At 30.1% G+C, this 17,850-nt stretch overlaps 2 protein-coding genes across 2 annotated transcripts; both read left to right on the forward strand.

Annotated features, from left to right (window-relative positions):
* The first annotated feature begins 773 nt into the window (after positions 1 to 773).
* LOC145752275 (uncharacterized) lies at positions 774 to 8,112 on the forward strand. The gene is made up of 14 exons (XM_082568536.1): positions 774 to 1,041; positions 1,173 to 1,323; positions 1,583 to 1,730; positions 1,860 to 1,999; positions 2,103 to 2,243; positions 2,605 to 2,811; positions 3,223 to 3,388; positions 3,636 to 3,778; positions 3,996 to 4,654; positions 4,761 to 4,987; positions 5,259 to 5,438; positions 5,680 to 5,929; positions 6,151 to 6,298; positions 6,386 to 8,112. The coding sequence occupies exons 1-14, from the start codon at positions 809 to 811 to the stop codon at positions 7,022 to 7,024; spliced, it is 3,432 nt and encodes a 1,143-aa protein (XP_082424662.1). The 5' UTR covers positions 774 to 808; the 3' UTR covers positions 7,025 to 8,112.
* Positions 8,113 to 8,966: 854 nt separating this feature from the next.
* Positions 8,967 to 17,508, forward strand: LOC145742700 (catalase-like). The gene is made up of 14 exons (XM_082560483.1): positions 8,967 to 9,137; positions 9,398 to 9,487; positions 9,619 to 9,697; positions 9,926 to 10,036; positions 10,399 to 10,529; positions 11,171 to 11,275; positions 11,628 to 11,753; positions 12,008 to 12,142; positions 12,301 to 12,357; positions 13,539 to 13,691; positions 14,472 to 14,613; positions 15,161 to 15,315; positions 16,181 to 16,288; positions 16,873 to 17,508. Exons 1-14 carry the CDS (start codon positions 9,078 to 9,080, stop codon positions 16,951 to 16,953), a joined length of 1,533 nt encoding a protein of 510 aa, XP_082416609.1. The 5' UTR covers positions 8,967 to 9,077; the 3' UTR covers positions 16,954 to 17,508.
* Positions 17,509 to 17,850: the final 342 nt, after the last annotated feature.

The following is a 17,850-nucleotide window of genomic DNA, read 5'->3' on the forward strand; positions in this document are numbered from 1 at the left end:
ACAAAGCAGTGACATCACCACGTATGAGTAGTATCCAATGTCAGTCTAAAATAACATTTACTTAAGTTTTAATTGTTTCAAAGTATTCCATACAAAGTAAATGGTGTTTAATTTCTCGGGTTTTGTTTTGGTCTATGTTCGTTATCTTAACCCCGTGACCCACACAATATAAAGCATAGGCGCTATATCCAGGTAGGCACAAAAATAAAAATTAGTTAAGTTTATATACTATATTTGAGTTGATTAATTAGAATTTTGAAAAATAAATGAATGTGAAACAAAAAAGTATACAGAGTAATGTTTAAAATGCATTTATCTTTTTAATGAGCTAACATACAGTTTAAGCACTTCAAGTCATTTTTCACTTCGCGCCTATGGTGAGTCAACTTTCAAATGAAATTGACATTTTTTTGTTTTATAACGTTCTACGTTTAGTTGTAATGGCTTGAATTGTTTTAGTTACAAAGAAAAACATAGCAGTCGTAATTGGTAGACCTAGTAATAATTATTTTAATAAATTATATACCAGAGCAGAAAAATATTGAAAAAGGGTAGCCCCAAAAAATGCTTTTTAAAAATAAAATCCAGCTATTTGTATAAAAAAAAAAAATTTTACCCTTAAAAAAAATTGTATTTATACTCAATTTTTGTTATAAATTCTGATAAAGCCTGTATTTTTAAAGAATTAGATATTTTATTTAAAAAATAAGTACGCAGAATAGGCCAGCTAATTTTTTTTTCACCGACGCAATTTTTTTAGGTAAAGTTTAAAAACCAACAAAACGAAAAAAAAACAACATTGTCGACTATGAATATAAGACAAGCAATCGCATGCATCATATCATGCATTCTATTTATTATTCACAACTCGGAAGCATGTCCTTCAGCTTGTATCTGTTTACTGAACGAGGTAGATTGCCAACATCAAGGCTTAACAGCTTTACCAGCTGATATACCGGTGACTACTGAGCGACTTGTGTTATCAAACAACGATATTCAAACACTTACGAATGACATGTTTGTGGCGTATCCATCTTTAAAGTAAGTAGTCTTCAATAAATTGCAATTCAATAATAAGAAACCCAATCCGATTTTTACTACCCTTATTGTCCTTTTTTACAAGTTTCAATTTATTATGAAAATTAAGTAAATTGGGACAACTATTTTTATAGATTTTTACTTATATCTTCCAACCAAATTACTACGGTAGAGGACGGGGCATTTAACAGTCTATCCGCCTTAGAACAACTTTCATTAAGCGACAACAGTTTGACTACGTTAGGAGATTCTGTTTTTACACCAATTCAATCAACGCTAAAAATTGTAAGTGTTGTTTTATAGTTTTTTGATATAAAACTTAAATTTTTTTTGACTAGCTTAAATTTAAATAGCGTTTGTCAATTTTGCATAATACCTACGTGAAAATTAATTGCCTTTAACTCAAGGGCTCTACGACTTAGCAATGCATCGGAAATTAAACCCAAAATCTTATATTATGATGTCTGGTGTTTTTATTAATACACCACCTCGACAACATAGTATAAAAAACTTGACACAAAAAACGTATCATTTACGATTTTAGCTTACTCTGAGTTCAAACAGTCTTGCAACTTTGAGCACCAGTCTTTTTAGTGGATTAACAGTTCTAACTGACCTTGATTTATCAACTAACTTAATAACAGCCATATCAGACAATACATTTATGGATTTATCTGCTGTTACCACATTTTGTAAGTTCTTTATTTAGATGAAGTTATTTGTAAAAACACTAAAAACGTTATTTTAGTTTTATAAATATATTTTAAATATCTCAGGGTTATAAGAAGGATTTTTTTAGTAAAACTTTCAATTTATTTTAGCTTTGGCAAGTAACAAAATAACTGCTATAACTGAGAACTCGTTCAACGGATTAACAAGTCTAACAACTTTAAATATAAGAATTAACGAAATCGCTACAGTAGATCCCGGGTCTTTTGCCCATATGACAGCACTTATAGTGGTAACTCTATGATTTCTCAAAATTTAAAACTTTGTCATATTTTTCATGTTTTAAAAAGATTATAGGCTATGATTATATATTCTAACTTATTCTCATTCTTTAGATTAATCTTTCTGGAAATTTTCTAACATCTTTGCCAGCTAACGTTTTTACTTCTCTTACCAATGTCGAGGAAATCAATTTGCAGTCGAACAGAATTACAGAAGTAACGACCGGAGTATTTTCTAATTTAGCAAATATTCAGGTACGTCAAATATTAGTTTATTATAAAGTTGTTCATGATTAAAAAATTACTTTAGGCCTATTTAAAAGATGGTACACATTACTACATCCAAAGCAATTTTTGCTAGTTGGAATATAGTTGACCACGTGATATTGCTTGTTTTTTGACTTGTTGATAATCTTTAGGAATTTGGATTAAATGTAACAACTTATATATCTGGACGCTATGACATAAGGGCTGCAAAAAACTAGTTACTTCAAGTTCTTAAAATGTAAAGTTTAGCGTTTTCCCACACAAAAATATTTACACTTAAAACAAATTATTTTATTTTTTTATTAAATAGATCTCATGTGAATTGAAATCTTAATAACATATATTTTAGACTTTAAATTTGCGGTCAAATGAAATCAACAACGTGGCTGGCCAGAGTTTCATGAGCATCTCAAGTTTGGTGAATCTTGATTTGTCTGGAAATTTGATCACCACGATTCCACAAACAATGTTGTTCGGGTTAAGTTCGTTAAGGGAACTAGATATGAGCGAAAATCGAATAACAACAATAGAAGCTTTTTCATTTACATCAGTCAGCGTAAGTTTATTTTAAAATCTGGTTTAATAATAAAATCTAAACCTAGTTTGCGTTACTAGACTTGTATGGAACATTTATGTATGTAAATAAAATGTATTCATTTTTATAGTACATTGTATATAGAAAAAAACGGCAGCGTGGTGTAGTGGTAAGAACACTTGCTACACCACCATAAGATCGTGGGTTCAATCCCCACTGCTCTTATGCTGTAGCGAGTAAGGCGCTATAAACGGTATAAACTCCTGCTGAGCCAGCACTAATCAGCACCATAATTACTAGGCAATTATAATCTATATAATATCCCCAACTGTCAAAGGCGACTCGAGACTGGGTCGGAGTAACTGGGTCTCGCATTTAACCTTCCCACATCGAGGATAAAGATATATACAAAAAAATCTCGTTATTTTGTAGACACTTCTTAACCTTAATTTGGCCCACAACCAGCTCACTGATTTAGTAGATGGCACATTATCGGCTGTAATGGACTCTCTAATGACAGCTGATCTCTCATTCAATAATTTTACCGCAGTTCCGTCCTCGGGGTTCCACGATATTATTGGAAGTACTCAAGTACAAGGTACTAAAGATTTATATAAAGTACTATACTTTACTTTAAAGTAACTCTTTAGTTTATTTTAAGCATTAAAAATATCACTACAAAGATATCATTTTTTTGCTGTACAAAATGTACTGTGTAATTAACTTACGAATATTATTTGATGTATAAATACTCTAGCATTGTTAAATACTAAATCTATAGCTTCAAGTAATAGCCTAAACACCAAGTTAATTAGAAAATCTTTATCATTTTTGTTTCTTTTTAGAGATTATTTTAAGCGACAACAGAATTTCTTCTGTTGCCGAAAATGCTTTCGTAAATGGAGTCAATCTTCGAGTTATAGACTTGAGAAGAAACGAAATGACGTCACTGGTTGCAGGTTCATTTACTGGTCTCAACCAAGTTAGGGTAAAAATTTTTAAGTAATTTTTTTCAAGCGCAAAATAGTTTTTTTCTAAATGTTATTTTGTGAGATATTTTTAGCAATTACTTATGCTTATACGCTGAAGTCCAATTTCGATTTTAGTTATATAATATCAATTTATAATTGCTCTAAAAACCTTAATACCGTTTAGGGTTCTTCATTAAAAAACCTAAATCCAACTTGAAATGTTCTATTTTTTAGACAATCCATTTATCTCAAAATAATTTAACAACAATTCCTGCTCAAGCCTTCACAACAATGCCAAGACTCGAAACCGTTAATTTTGCTCAAAACCAGTTGCAACTAGTCGAAACCGGTTCATTTGACGACTTGGCTGTTCTTACCTCATTAGATTTAGGTAACCAGGTGATAGACACTGTTCAAGAAAATGCGTTTACCAATGTGCCAATGTTGACAACATTGCTTTTAAACAATAACCAGTTGACGAGTGTTCCGAAATTGGGAATCTCATCTTTAGCAGCAATTCTAACTTTGGACATAAGCTATAACAGTATTACTGCATTGGGTGAAGCGCAGAGCTTTGGCGCACTAACAACTTTATCAGTAGTCAATATTCAGAATAACGAAATAGCAAGTGTAGTTGTGGACTGTTTAGCAGGGCTTACCGGACTTACCAATATGAACATGGCCAACAATCAGTTACAAACAATCGAAGTCTCATTTTCGCAGACCGACGCTTTATCTCTTGTGACGTCATTTTCTCTTGCTGGTAATGTGCTGACGACATTGTCCACGTCAACTTTTACAGGGTTTACAGGAGTGCAAAGTTTGGATTTGTCAGGAAATAACTTTGAAACGCTAGACGATGGTTTGTTAACACCAATGACAGACTCTCTAACGTAAGAATTATTTTAACTTATTAGAACACCACTAAAGCATGGTTTCCCAGTTACTGAATTTAAAAAAAAAACTAAGATTTTAAAAGCTTTTTTCAAATGCGTTTAGAAATCTTTCTATGACTGGCAACGAATGGCGGTGCAATTGCGACCTCGAGTGGCTGTTTACCTCGTTTGACTCCGCAATGATGGGCGGTGTGTGCTCCACTCCTGCAGCTCAACAAGGTCAAACATTCGGTTTAAACGGAGAGTGGAACCCAGGTTCTTGTGACGAGGAGCCTACAACAACACCCCAACCTACTACCACAGTAACTACACCTGAACCCACCACAACAGGTAGTTATTATTAAAGTTTTTAATACCATTAAGTTAAAAGTTGTTTTCTAAGTTACTGGTATAGTAATGCCAAAATTTTAAAGCTATAGAAGTAATAAAAATCTGGTAAGAAGCATAATAGTAGTAGGAAGTTTTTTAAATAAAAGTTATGGGAGAACCCTTAAATTAATCTTATACTATTTTTTATTGTAAAGTTCACATAACATAAAATGTTAACAAGTTTTGAATAACTTGTTAAGATAATTTTTATAATTGTTATCTTCTCCATAAGCTGCTGCCGTTATACCTTTGTCCATAACTACTGAACCTTACGAGGTTGAAATTACCGTGGGAGAGAATGTGACATTGAATTGTGTTGCTGTAGGAACCTTAACACCAACGATCACGTGGGTTTCGCCTGTCGGAAATGTAATATTTACTGACGATCATTTTACATTCGATTCATCGACAGGTTGGTTGAGCATTTACCTTTTTTTGTTTTTTTAGTAATTTATTGTTGAACTTTAGCATGTTATCTCAACTACGGCATTATTCTGCTTCAAAGTGGTGCGGTGATATTGACTTTGATTTCACATATTGCTGTATGTTTTAACCTGCTTAGCGCTTTTTTGAATTGCACTATTTGTACAACAAAAACTTCACGCATCTTATCATTTTTTAATGCTATTATACTAACCTATACACATTTTTAGGCTCTCTTTCTATCGGGGGAATAACATCAAACATGGCTGGGTCTTACCACTGCAATGCTGACAACGCCGCCTCTGACATGGTTACAATAGCAGTCGGAGTCACGGTACTTTACCCGCCTGTTATTTCAGAGATACCTGGGGCCTACGTGGCCCCAAACACGGGGATTTCCCTTCCGTGTAACGTAAACGCTTACCCACTGGCCGATATTTACTGGACAACGCCAAGCAACACAGTTATCAACGGATCAAGGTGATATTAAGTTTGTAATAGTAAATCAGAAATTATGCATGAGTTTCTAAACTTAAAAATATACATATTTTTCGGCATATGTGCTTACATATTAGGCTATTAAAATTGGTACATAGTTTACCTATTTGCGTTAAAATGTTTCTTTAAGTGTTGCGTAAAATTAACAGTATTGTTAGCATGTTATTACACTACAAATACCTAACTAAATTATTTAATTGAAGTACTGGAAGTGCGATAGTAACGTCAGGTGGAACGCTTCATATGGCCGGACTAACTGATCAAGATTCCGGGTATTACACTTGCCATGCTTCCAACACCCTTGGAAGTGCAAGCGAATCAACTTTTGTGTTTTTCTACAACTCGACTGCGGTAATAGAAAATAACTTTAAATCTAAAAAGGTTAAAATTTTATTTGGTTGTAATTTTATCTTTTATTTTATTTAATTTTATGTCTAGTCTTCAGTTACTAATACCTTGACTGTGAGGAATGGCGAACGAGTTTCTCTAACTTGCTCTGATCTCGTCAACGAAACAACGATCGGGTTTTTATGGTCTCTACCTGGTGCTGGTCAAATATTTTACTCCACCAGTTTGGTGGTGAACGGGAATGAAAACCAAAACGTTGCCTATTTATCATCAAGTGGTATTTTTGGATCACCTGCGGATAACGGTAATCTAGCCCAGGAATTTGACTCGAAATACGAACTAGTCGTAGCAAACGGAACCCTAGTTATTAGGTCGTTTACAACCGAGGTAAATTCCAATGAATTTGAACCTACTCTTGTTGGTTCTTATACGTGTAGAACCCCTTTCGGTCAATACACTAACGTTTTGGTATCATCTGACGTAACAACACCTAATGCCACCAACGTAACAGACCCAACAACCACTACTGCACCTACTACTACTACTACTACTACTGCATCGGTTGTTGTAATACCCACGTCTGAAATACCCGATTTGTCTATTTATTATATCGTTTTAGGGACCTTGCTTCTTATAATGTTGGTCATTTTTGTGGTCTTCTTTTCAAAGCGACGATATTTTGACGAAAAGGATGATCTTGATTTACTATTAACTTTAAAAGACCGCTGATCTAATCATGGTGACCTCGTACCACCTATAGCAACAGATTATTTTAAATACACTTAATTAATATGGCGTTTATTGCATCATTAATATACAACAAGTTACAAGAATTGACACAGATGTATAAATGTAAAATGTTTCGTTGTTATTTACACAACACATTAATGTTACATTTTACTTTTTAACATATTTACTGTATAGGTACCTCTTAATTACTTATAAATGATATATATTTGTGCAACATGAACTAAAAAAACTAATATACAAAAAACATTATGTAATAAAAACTTGATCATAGACTTCTTTTAGCTTATGTTTTTAAACTATTTCCAATCGTTTTTTCTTTTTTGGTTTGGGAGTTGTTAGTTTAACAATTTGGCACATGACCCCAAAAACAAAAAACAAGGCTACAATGCCTCCCCCAATGTACAACCAACCGTATTTGTTAAAATCAAGAAATTGTGAATCCGGGTCAACTTGAGTACAACCACTTCCCTTGTCAGACCACCAACATTTGAAAACAGGAACGGAATCAAAACCCTGGGCAGGATCTCCATCTTCACTGAAATGTTCAGCCATAGTTCTTGCCAATCAGTTTTCTACTTTTTTAGTAGTTTTTTTTCTAGTTTTCTACGGTTAACCAGCATGTATGTTCTTAATTCTAAATTAAAAATAAATGCGTTAATCTATTTCTACTTAATTGTAGGCTTACGTTCTTACTTAAGGCAAGCCATTTACCCCTTATAATATAAACTAGGACTGTATTTTTCTGTAAGCCATAGGCTACTAATTACTAAACTTTTAATTTTTCTTTTAACTTTTTTGTATATTGATTTTTTATATTGTGCAAACATTTCGTGATTTATTTAAATGAAATATTAACGTATACGCCCTGTTATACTGTAATGTAAATATTAGCAGGCAAAAACTATCGAGACATTTTAGATAAGTTTAAAGCTGTTAATTATTAACTTTTACTTGTTTCAACTGTATATTTCGTAATGTTTAACATTAAAACTGTTTTTTTTTTTATATTTAAATACACTTTTTTTGTAACAAATACACTTTTTTTGTAACAAATATATCTTTTTTAATAGTCCAAAAATATTGCAATTATTACGTTTAATTTGTAGTTTAGATTTTTGACATTTTTACGAAATTAGTGTCCGCGAGGTGACGTGGCAGAGTAACTTGTAAAAATTTCAGTGTTTCGCTTTAAAAATGTAAACAAATTATTATCTGTAAATAATCAGTAATTTTGCAAACTTTAGTTTAATAATTTTTAAATTAAATGTTAATTTGTTAAACTTTAATAAAATACTGTTTTAATTGCATAGTTTGGTGCTGTTTTATTCAAAAAAATATCGTAACCGAGAATCACTTTAAATGGATTGCGCCATGATGACATGCAAAAAAAGCACGTTTCCTGCAATAATACGGACGAATCAGCATTTGAAAGGGTTCAGTGGTAGCAAGTACTAAGTATAGGCTAGCTGGTAAAAGAATTCAAATTTCTGAAGGATTTGCTAACGGATTTCTTAGTATAAGTTTCAGTATAATTTTATATATTTTTGAGGGATTTTGTATGTGTATTTTTAACGAAACCGCAGCTTATATCACTATTTCGAGACTTCGAATTTTCTCGAATAAATTTAATTGCGTTAAATACTTTAGTGCTCGCGCTAAAAGGGCGGATTTAAATCTCAATATAAAATTAGCCGAGTCACAGGACTTCGAAATTGTTTGTTAAGGGTTTTATTGTAACTAAGTAAATCATTTAAAAGAAAAAGGGAGTACAAAAACAAATTTATTTATTTACGATTAAGTTATCGTCGTTTAGTTGCTGGTTAAATTCATGCTTGCAGTAGATTAAAATGATTTCTTGTATAAAACTATAACATTGTTATTTTGTTAAACCGAATTTACAACAAAAACTACAATTTTATTATTTACTAATTAGGAAAATTAAGAAAACATTTTTTAACAAGTTTTTATTTTTAAGAAAGCTTACAGACAATTTACTTGTTAAGACTTTAAAAAAAACATCAAAACATCAAAAATGGATAAAAGAGACAAGGCATCAAACCAACTTGCAGAGTGTGCCAAAAACAATGCCAAGGTAAAAGTGAATTTTTTTGGTTTATTACTATTACTATAGTAATGCTCATATTTTTTGTAAAATTTGTTTAATTTTTTACATTATTTAACTAAATTTGGTATATATATATTTTTACTGTGTTATTTTATCTGGTATATTATTATTTAAATTTTGTTTAACCCTTGCCAGAATGGTAGTTTTTGTAATTTTGTGTTGTACATTACTAATATTATTTACCTGGTTCCTCTGTAGACTGATAAGTATTTTTTAATTTATTTTAGGACCAAACTGTGGTCACAGGCACTGGAGCTCCAATTGATGACAAACTTAATGTCATGACTGCTGGACCCCGTGGACCTCTTCTTATGCAGGTTAAAAAAACTTTTATTTAAAAAAAATGTTATTTACAGCAATTTCTTTATTAATGAAAATACGATGTCGTTCTTTCCTAACAACTTTTTCAATAAAAAGAAAAAAAAATCTATTTGTTTTTTTTTTAAAGGATTTTACTTTTACTGATGAAATGGCTCATTTTAACAGAGAGAGAATCCCAGAAAGAGTTGTCCACGCTAAGGGTGGTGGTAAGTAGCAAATTTTAAAACAAAAAAAAATAAATTTTGCATCGTCATTAACAACATGGCAGACTATGGCTTGTTTTTATTCTAAACTAGTCCAATTAAAAATGTAGTTTCTGAAAAACTAATTGTTTAAAGCAAATATGAAAATTGATTTTAATATTATTATTTGCTTTCTTATTATGATGTTAATTCAGCATTAAATTTAACATTGAACTTAATATATTTTACTAGGTGCCAAGGGGTATTTCGAAGTTACCCATGACATCACAAAATACTGCAAAGCTGATATTTTCAAGCAGATTGGAAAGAAAACTCCAATGGCAGCTCGATTTTCCACTGTTGGTAGGTTTTAAATTTATTTGTTTGCCATAACATTAAAATTGCGTAACTGAATGTAATACACTTTAATTGATTATGTAACAACGGAAATTCCATATTTAGATTAAAAAAGTGACTCATATGTTAGGGGTTATGTAACTTATTTTTGTAGTATGCCCTTGACATTATCACCAGCATGATTAGGCAATTTCATCAACTGACTGTAATTTTAGCTAACCTGGATTTACAATAGTTAAATAACTTAAGAAATAATTTGCTGTATGTATGAAAATAAAATATAATTTTTATCGAAATATATTAAGGTAAATATATATATACAACCTAAAATTATTCACATTAAATGTTTTTTTTTGTAATTTTTTAAGGTGGTGAATCTGGTAGTGCCGACACGGCACGTGATCCACGTGGTTTCGCTCTCAAGTTTTACACTGAAGAGGGTAACTGGGATTTGGTGGGTAACAATACCCCTATTTTCTTTATCAGGGATCCCATCTTTGTAAGTTTATTATTTAGAAACATAGATTGTTTTGAATTGCAGATCTGAAAAACTTGATTAATAAAAAAGAAAACTTTTTTACTTATGTTTGCTTTTAATCTAAGATTTTTTGGCCTATTTTTTTGTTTAGTTACTAACTGGAATTTCAGTTTGACTAATGTCATTTTATTTCCTAACCGTGTCTTAGTCATAATAACTCGAAATGTTTATGCTTCCTATATTTAATAAGTTGTTAGGTCTTCCAATAAAACTAATTAATTATAACTAATCTTTGTGATCAGATACTTGTTTACAATAGGTTGCTTCAATTAATTATTAATTCGACACACTGTTGTTTGTAAATCGTGACAGGCAATATTGAACAATATTTTATATAGTAATATGCAACTTGTATAATATGCTACTTATATAATATACTACTTGTATAATATGCTTCAACTTTTGTTATTTAAAATGTATATAATTCACTTTTTTTCACTCAGGTATTTACTGTATATATATACAACTAATATTATTTAGTATTGATAGACAATAGCAAACTGTTGGTTTGAAAACGACTTACAACTTAAAATTTTTAATTTTTTACACTCCTGAACTAGTTTAATAAATTTTTTATCATTTATTTATTATTTATTTTTTAGTTCCCATCTTTCATCCACACCCAAAAGAGAAACCCGGCTACCCATCTTAAAGATCCAGACATGTTTTGGGATTTCATCTCGCTAAGACCTGAAACTACTCATCAGGTCAGTTAGAAATGGATTTTTTTTTCGGTTTATTTTTAATTTTTCTTTGATGTTTTTTGGGATTGCTGTTATGTTAAGTTGCATAATAAAATTTTTTTGAAGTGTGATTAATTGTGTTTGGCCAGTCATTTTTCAAGTTTCTGCTTAATTAATGTTTATTTTGTAATGTAAATGTTAACAAAGATGAATTTTACGTGACTTAAAAAAGTATGCTATGTTATACATTTACGACAAGTTCTTAAGTAAACATAAAAATTTTCAATTCTCACTACCTCTTTATGCAAATTTTCAATTCCTAGTAACACCACATTTCACTTCAAAAATTTCAATTGTTTGACTCTTTTGTTTGTAGGTGGCTTTCTTGTTCAGTGATCGTGGAACACCCGACGGTTTCAGGCACATGAATGGATATGGTAGCCACACATTTAAGATGGTGAACAAGGACAATGAAGCTGTATACTGCAAGTTCCATCTGAAGGTGGGTATTAACTTACTGTCAGATGTAATAATGTTATGTGAACCATTCTTTTAAATATGAATTTTTTAGACAATTTCTAAAAATTATTGAGAGTTGCACTGATTTTGAAAAAAATTGTTTTTGCTTGGGTATAACAGTCAAAATAAAATGCAGACCATGCCATTTAACACTATAAAAAATATTAGATTAAATAATTTTTTTTTGTTTATTTAATTTACAGAATTTTTATTTTATTGTGTTTTGCTGTTTTTTAGACTGACCAAGGTATTAAGAACTTCACGGCAGATGAAGCTGACCAAATGGCTGCAAAAGATCCCGATTACGCTATTCGTGATCTTTACAACGCCATTGCTAACAACAACCCTCCATCTTGGTCCATGTATATTCAGGTTCAAAAAAATTTTTTTGTAAATGTTTAAAATTGTTTAATAAAATTACATTGAATTCATACCTGTACATTTTTATACTTTTACAATTTTTTTTCTATAGACTGTTTTAACATTTTGTAAATTACATAAATTTAAGATGTATTTAATTAATGTTTTAGGTGATGACTTACGCACAAGCTGAAAAGTTTGAGTTCAACCCATTTGATCTTACTAAGGTAAACAACTTTCCATTTAAATATCATATGACATACTTAGTTTAAAATAAATTGAGTAGACCTAAACTGATTTCATTTAAATGTTGAATTGTCAAAAATTTTAGTGTTATACGTATTAACTGAACACTATAGATTGTTTCCTTTAGTTTTATTTATTCATTTTATTTTCAAACAAGTGTTTGTAAATTTCCAATAAACAGCTACCAAACAGATTGTTTAAATTCTATACTTCCTGTTTGTTAAAAACAAAATATGAACATAAATTATGATTAAAATGCTTATTGGATTTCAAATTTCAAAATTAAAAAAAAATGGGTTTAGGACTATACATTAAGTCTAACATTTCTTTTTTTGTATGCTTTAAGTTTTAACCTAAGGATGGGGTATGTGGCATTACAGTAACAGTTTATTCTCCATGTCGTCTCTAGTTGTAAATTTTAACAATATGGATATTAGTGTAAAATGTTCTTGCGAAAGGCTTACAATTTTTATATTACTTCACACATTCTACAATACACAACTGTGCTATGTTTTCTCTAAAAAGGAAATTAAGTTAGGAAATAGGCAAGCTAATAGCTTAACTACTATCACTATTTACCATATGGGTTATATATTTAATTTGTATATTTATACATAATATAAATTTAGTTACAAGATTAGTCAAAATAACAATATTAAAAAACAATAAATTAAAGTATATATATATATATAATACAAATTTTTTGTAAAATCATTTTTCCTATTGACATCTAAATTGTATTAAGTTGTGCAGTTCTTTCATTTACAATTTATAATTTTTTTTTTAAATTGCACTTGTATATCAAAGCCTATTTTGCAGTTGCAAATTCATGTAATATGAAAATGTTGTTAGGTTTAAAGTACGTTCTGATTAAGGTTTACTGCAATTACACTCCAAACAAAAAATTTTATTGTTTGCTAAACCGGCGATAAAACTTATTTGCTGAAATAATAATAGTTTTAATAAATTACTAGGATGCTGATTTGATTTATTAGCACAAAATTTACTATGGTTTTAAGCGTACCCATGCTTACATTATACTAAAATACAAAAGTTTAAAATACTGTTTTCAGCACTTCTGGTAGTTCGTCATCTGAAATTTTAATCAATTTAATTTTTGGTATTTTATTGTTTTTTTTTAAATATTTTAATTTTTCTCTAGATTTGGCCACAAAAAGATTATCCACTTATTCCAGTAGGAAAAATGGTTTTGGACGAAAATCCGAGCAACTATTTTGCTGATGTGGAACAAATTGCTTTCTCACCATCACACATGGTTCCAGGGATTGAAGCTAGTCCCGACAAAATGTTGCAGGTACACTCGATTTTTTGAATATTTTTCATGTTTACTTATTAAAAGTTGTTTTGAAATAATTAAAAAATGCAAATGTGTTTAATCACAAAAAAATTGTTAAATTAAAAAAAAGAAAAAATTATTGTATTTTTTAGAACTTTTTCTTAAAAAAAAAAATTATTCTTTTGAACAAATATTAAAAAGTAAGATGCCACAGAAAAGAAAACAAAAACTTGTTTAAATATATAGAAACGAATTTTAAAACATCTAATCTAAATTTGAACTAGGCCTACTTTAAAAATTTCAAAATTTATTATTTGTTTAGTCAGATAGCCAAGTCATGATTTTTGATCTTATAAAATTTTAAGAGCTACTAAGCATTTCTTTGTCATTAAGTTGGTTGGTTAAAGACGACATTCTTGAAAATAAATTTTATGAAATTTTAAATGATTCATTATGACTTAATATAACTTTAAAATGTTCTTCTCTAAAGTTGGTTTAAAATTGCCTAAAACCAAACTTGTTTTTAATTTTTGTGATATATTTATAAAAAATTTTTTACACTTTATTTTAAACAAATGTGGTTGGTAAACTTATAGAGAATTTTTTTACCATTCATACCTTCGGGTCATGTTACATTTCAAAAAGTATAAAAAAAATATAAAACTTTGTAATTAAAATGTGGTTTATATACTTTTTTTACATTTATTAAATATTACACAAAAAGCAAAATCCGTATCTCATTAAAAAAACACGACAATAATAAAAAATAAAAACTTACAAAAATTATGTTCTATTTAGGGTCGACTCTTTTCATACCCTGACACACATCGTCACAGACTTGGGTCGAACTATCTCCAAATCCCGATTAACTGTCCATTCAAGGTAAAGAACATGGCTAACTACCAACGTGATGGACCACAATGTGTCACTGACAATCAAAGTGTGTATTTTTAACTAAATATAATTACTTACATATGTTACCAGTGGGTTAAGTAACACTACTTTTTTGTTAACTGCTAGATGTTACCCAAAAAACACATATTTTTTCTTTTTTTAAACAATAAATTTTGAGGTTTTACCTAACCAGCAAACTGTACAATTCAAAACACAAATCAAATTTTGACTGATAATCCTATTTAAAATATAATTGCACTGAAAATTTCATTAAAAGTTAATTATTTTAATTTATTAAAAAAATGCAATTGTCATTAAATGTTAATTTGTGTAATTTATTTATAATCCAATTTTACAAAGGTAAACTAAATAGGCAATTCACATTTAAAAGGAACATATTTTTTGTATGAACTACTAATTACTTAACAAAATAACCTAAAAATTAAGTGTCACAATTTTCTTAATACCTTTGCAACAATGAAAGCTAGTTTTCTTAAATTTCCGCTTGCAAACAATGTTAAACAAACACTGTAGCAACCACCGGCATCATATGATACGTGCACAAATATACCAACTTGTTTAATATTTAACAGAGGGATTGCCAAACTATTATCCCAACAGCTTTAATGGACCAAAATGTGGTGGAGCTGCTGGTGGTGCTGTAGCTAACCAGACAAGACAACATGCTAACCCAGCAGTTGGTGAGTGCAAGAAATACAACTCTGCTGATGATGATAACTTTACTCAGGTATTCTTAATTGCAATTATTTTAAACTAGCATTAAATTTTTTTGGAAAAAAATGTGCATTATATTATTTATTTCTATAAGTATTGTAACTAAACATCCAAGCTCAAATTGTTAAAAAAAAATAAAAGGTTTTCAAAATGTGAATTACTCGAACATATAAAATTTCTTAGAATTTTATTTACTCAGTCATTTGTGAATGTACATTGTCCCACTCTACATTCAGAGCAAAAACCAACAAACACTTAATCATATTTTAGCTGAGTCAGCTAGTTTGTGGTGTAGACATCATGTGACTTTATTTCAACAAACAGTTTAACACACATGGCTTGTGTGGTTTTTTAATACTTGAAAAAAAAACATTCTTAAGTAGTTAGACCTGAAGTAACTGAAACATAAAACAAACATTTTTTTTGATTGCCGTTTTGAATACAACTGTTTTTAAATGTTTCTTTTTTGTTGGTTTTTTATTTTTAACATTTTTTTTGTATATATCTTTATCCTCGATGTGGGAAAGTCGAATGCGCGACTTAAACATAGAGTAACATCAGTTACTCCGGCCCAGTCTTGAGTTGCCTGTGGCAGTTTGGGATATTATAGATTATAATTGCCAGATAATTATGCTGCTAATTAAGTGCTGGCTCAGCAGGAGTTCATACAGTTTATAGCGCCCTACTCAAGGGCGCTACAGCATGAAAGCAGTGGGGATTGAACCCACAACCTTATGTGTGGTGTAGCAAGTGTTCTTACCACTACACCACGCTGCTGGTTTTAGTGTATTACTTAGTGTAAAAAAAATAAACAAAACTTTTTGAACTTTGTTTATGCTATTTATATCTACATAGCAATGTTTTTTTCTGTTTTTTAGACTGGAATATTCTTTAACAAAGTCTTGAAACCAGCAGAGAGAAAACGCTTGGCTGAAAATATTGGAAATCATATGAAAGCTGCTCAACCGTTTCTTTGCAAGAGAGCTGTAAGTTTTAAACTTTGTGTTTTGAAAAACAAGTTATATAACTGTAAATTACCTATTCCTGCTATCTAGTTATTTGTCTCTTTTTTACTTTGAAATCAAAATACATTTTGGTTGTCTTTTTGGAATTTGTTCAGTTTTTTTATTTTTTATTTATATATATATATATATATCCTTGATGTGGAAAGGTTGAATGCAATACCTTAACATAGAGTAACAATCGTTACCCCAACCCAGTCTTACATTGCCTTTGGGAGTTTAAGAATTGCCTGATAATTTAATTGCTGATTATGTATTAGCTAAACAGGAGTTTATACCATTTATAATGCACTACTCAAAGGCACTACAGCATAAAAACAGTGGGGATTAAACCCACGACTTCATGTAGTGTAGCAAGTGTTCTTACCACTACACCACACTTTGCTTTTCTTGCCTTTTGGTTTTTAATGAATGAAAAAAAACATTTTTTTTAATACACATTTCGGTTTTACTCTTTATAATATTGTTTAATTTTTTTTTTTTACTAAAAAAAAAATTTATCATAGAATATTTATTTCCCTTAAAAATTTTTTGTTTCAAATTTTCAGATTGCAAACTTTGCTCAAGCTGATCCCAAATTGGGAGCCATGATTCAGGCTGTAGTGGATGGAGCCCAAGCCAATCTGTAAACCCAAAAGCTGGGTTGACAATATGTACATTTATGCAAATCATTCTTATAATCACAACTTATTATCACTTTTAATTATTAAAGATTGTATAGTATTTTAGTATTGGAAAGCTTGTAAATTTTTATAGATTAGCTTCTCATGCGTGGTAATTTTTCGCACTTTTATGATTTTACTAAGTAATGTTCTTCAAAACAAAAGTTTCAATTACAAATTTGAGGTAACTTACATAATAATGTCATGCCAATAACAAAAATTGTATTTTTGTTAATATAATAACTAACAATCACCTGCAGTACTAACAACAGCTAGGCCTATTATAAAAAAATGTATTTAATATGTGTATAACTAATTCAGGTATTACTACCGTTGTCATAACGCAATACGCCAACTAGAAATGTATTCATCCCGTGTGTATTACGATTTGTTTGCAGTTTTGATTTAATACTCGATTTAACTCCTGGTGTAAGATATAAAATCAGCTTTTGTATTAATTCTGTGAAAATTCTCTTCAGCGCCATTATGTTTTAAGAGTAAATAAATGAAAGGTCATGGCAATCTTGTATTTTGTTTTAGTAAAGTAGCCACAGTCTCGACAAGAATCTATGATGTTACTCTTCACAGCCCTAACATGATAAAATGTGTAAAACTTACTTGTTTATTTTAGGCAATAATAAACTATAATATTCAAAACTCTAGCGATTGACTAGAGCCTGGTCTGGGTAACAAATGTTACTCTATGCTTACCTGTGAAGTAGGCCGTTTAATGTCAAGGATAAATAAATCATAAAAAATGTTTATATTTTGTTTTGATGTGGTTTTGAGTTAGCAATAGTAACTTTTTTTTATTTAAAGCTTTTGTATTACCTTTTACTTTATTTTTATGATATTAAACAAGAC

This window comes from Corella eumyota, chromosome 1, assembly GCF_963082875.1.
Source record: "Corella eumyota chromosome 1, kaCorEumy4.1, whole genome shotgun sequence".
NCBI lineage: Eukaryota > Metazoa > Chordata > Ascidiacea > Phlebobranchia > Corellidae > Corella > Corella eumyota.

Coding starts and splice junctions, on each gene's coding strand:
- LOC145752275 (XM_082568536.1), top strand. CDS start 809: ATGAATATAAGACAAGCAATCGCATGCATCATATCATGCATTCTATTT. Junction 1,042..1,172: donor GTGGCGTATCCATCTTTAAA/GTAAGTAGTCTT, acceptor CTATTTTTATAG/ATTTTTACTTATATCTTCCA. Junction 5,439..5,679: donor TACATTCGATTCATCGACAG/GTTGGTTGAGCA, acceptor ACACATTTTTAG/GCTCTCTTTCTATCGGGGGA.
- LOC145742700 (XM_082560483.1), top strand. CDS start 9,078: ATGGATAAAAGAGACAAGGCATCAAACCAACTTGCAGAGTGTGCCAAA. Junction 9,488..9,618: donor GTGGACCTCTTCTTATGCAG/GTTAAAAAAACT, acceptor TTTTTTTTAAAG/GATTTTACTTTTACTGATGA. Junction 12,143..12,300: donor CTTGGTCCATGTATATTCAG/GTTCAAAAAAAT, acceptor TTAATGTTTTAG/GTGATGACTTACGCACAAGC.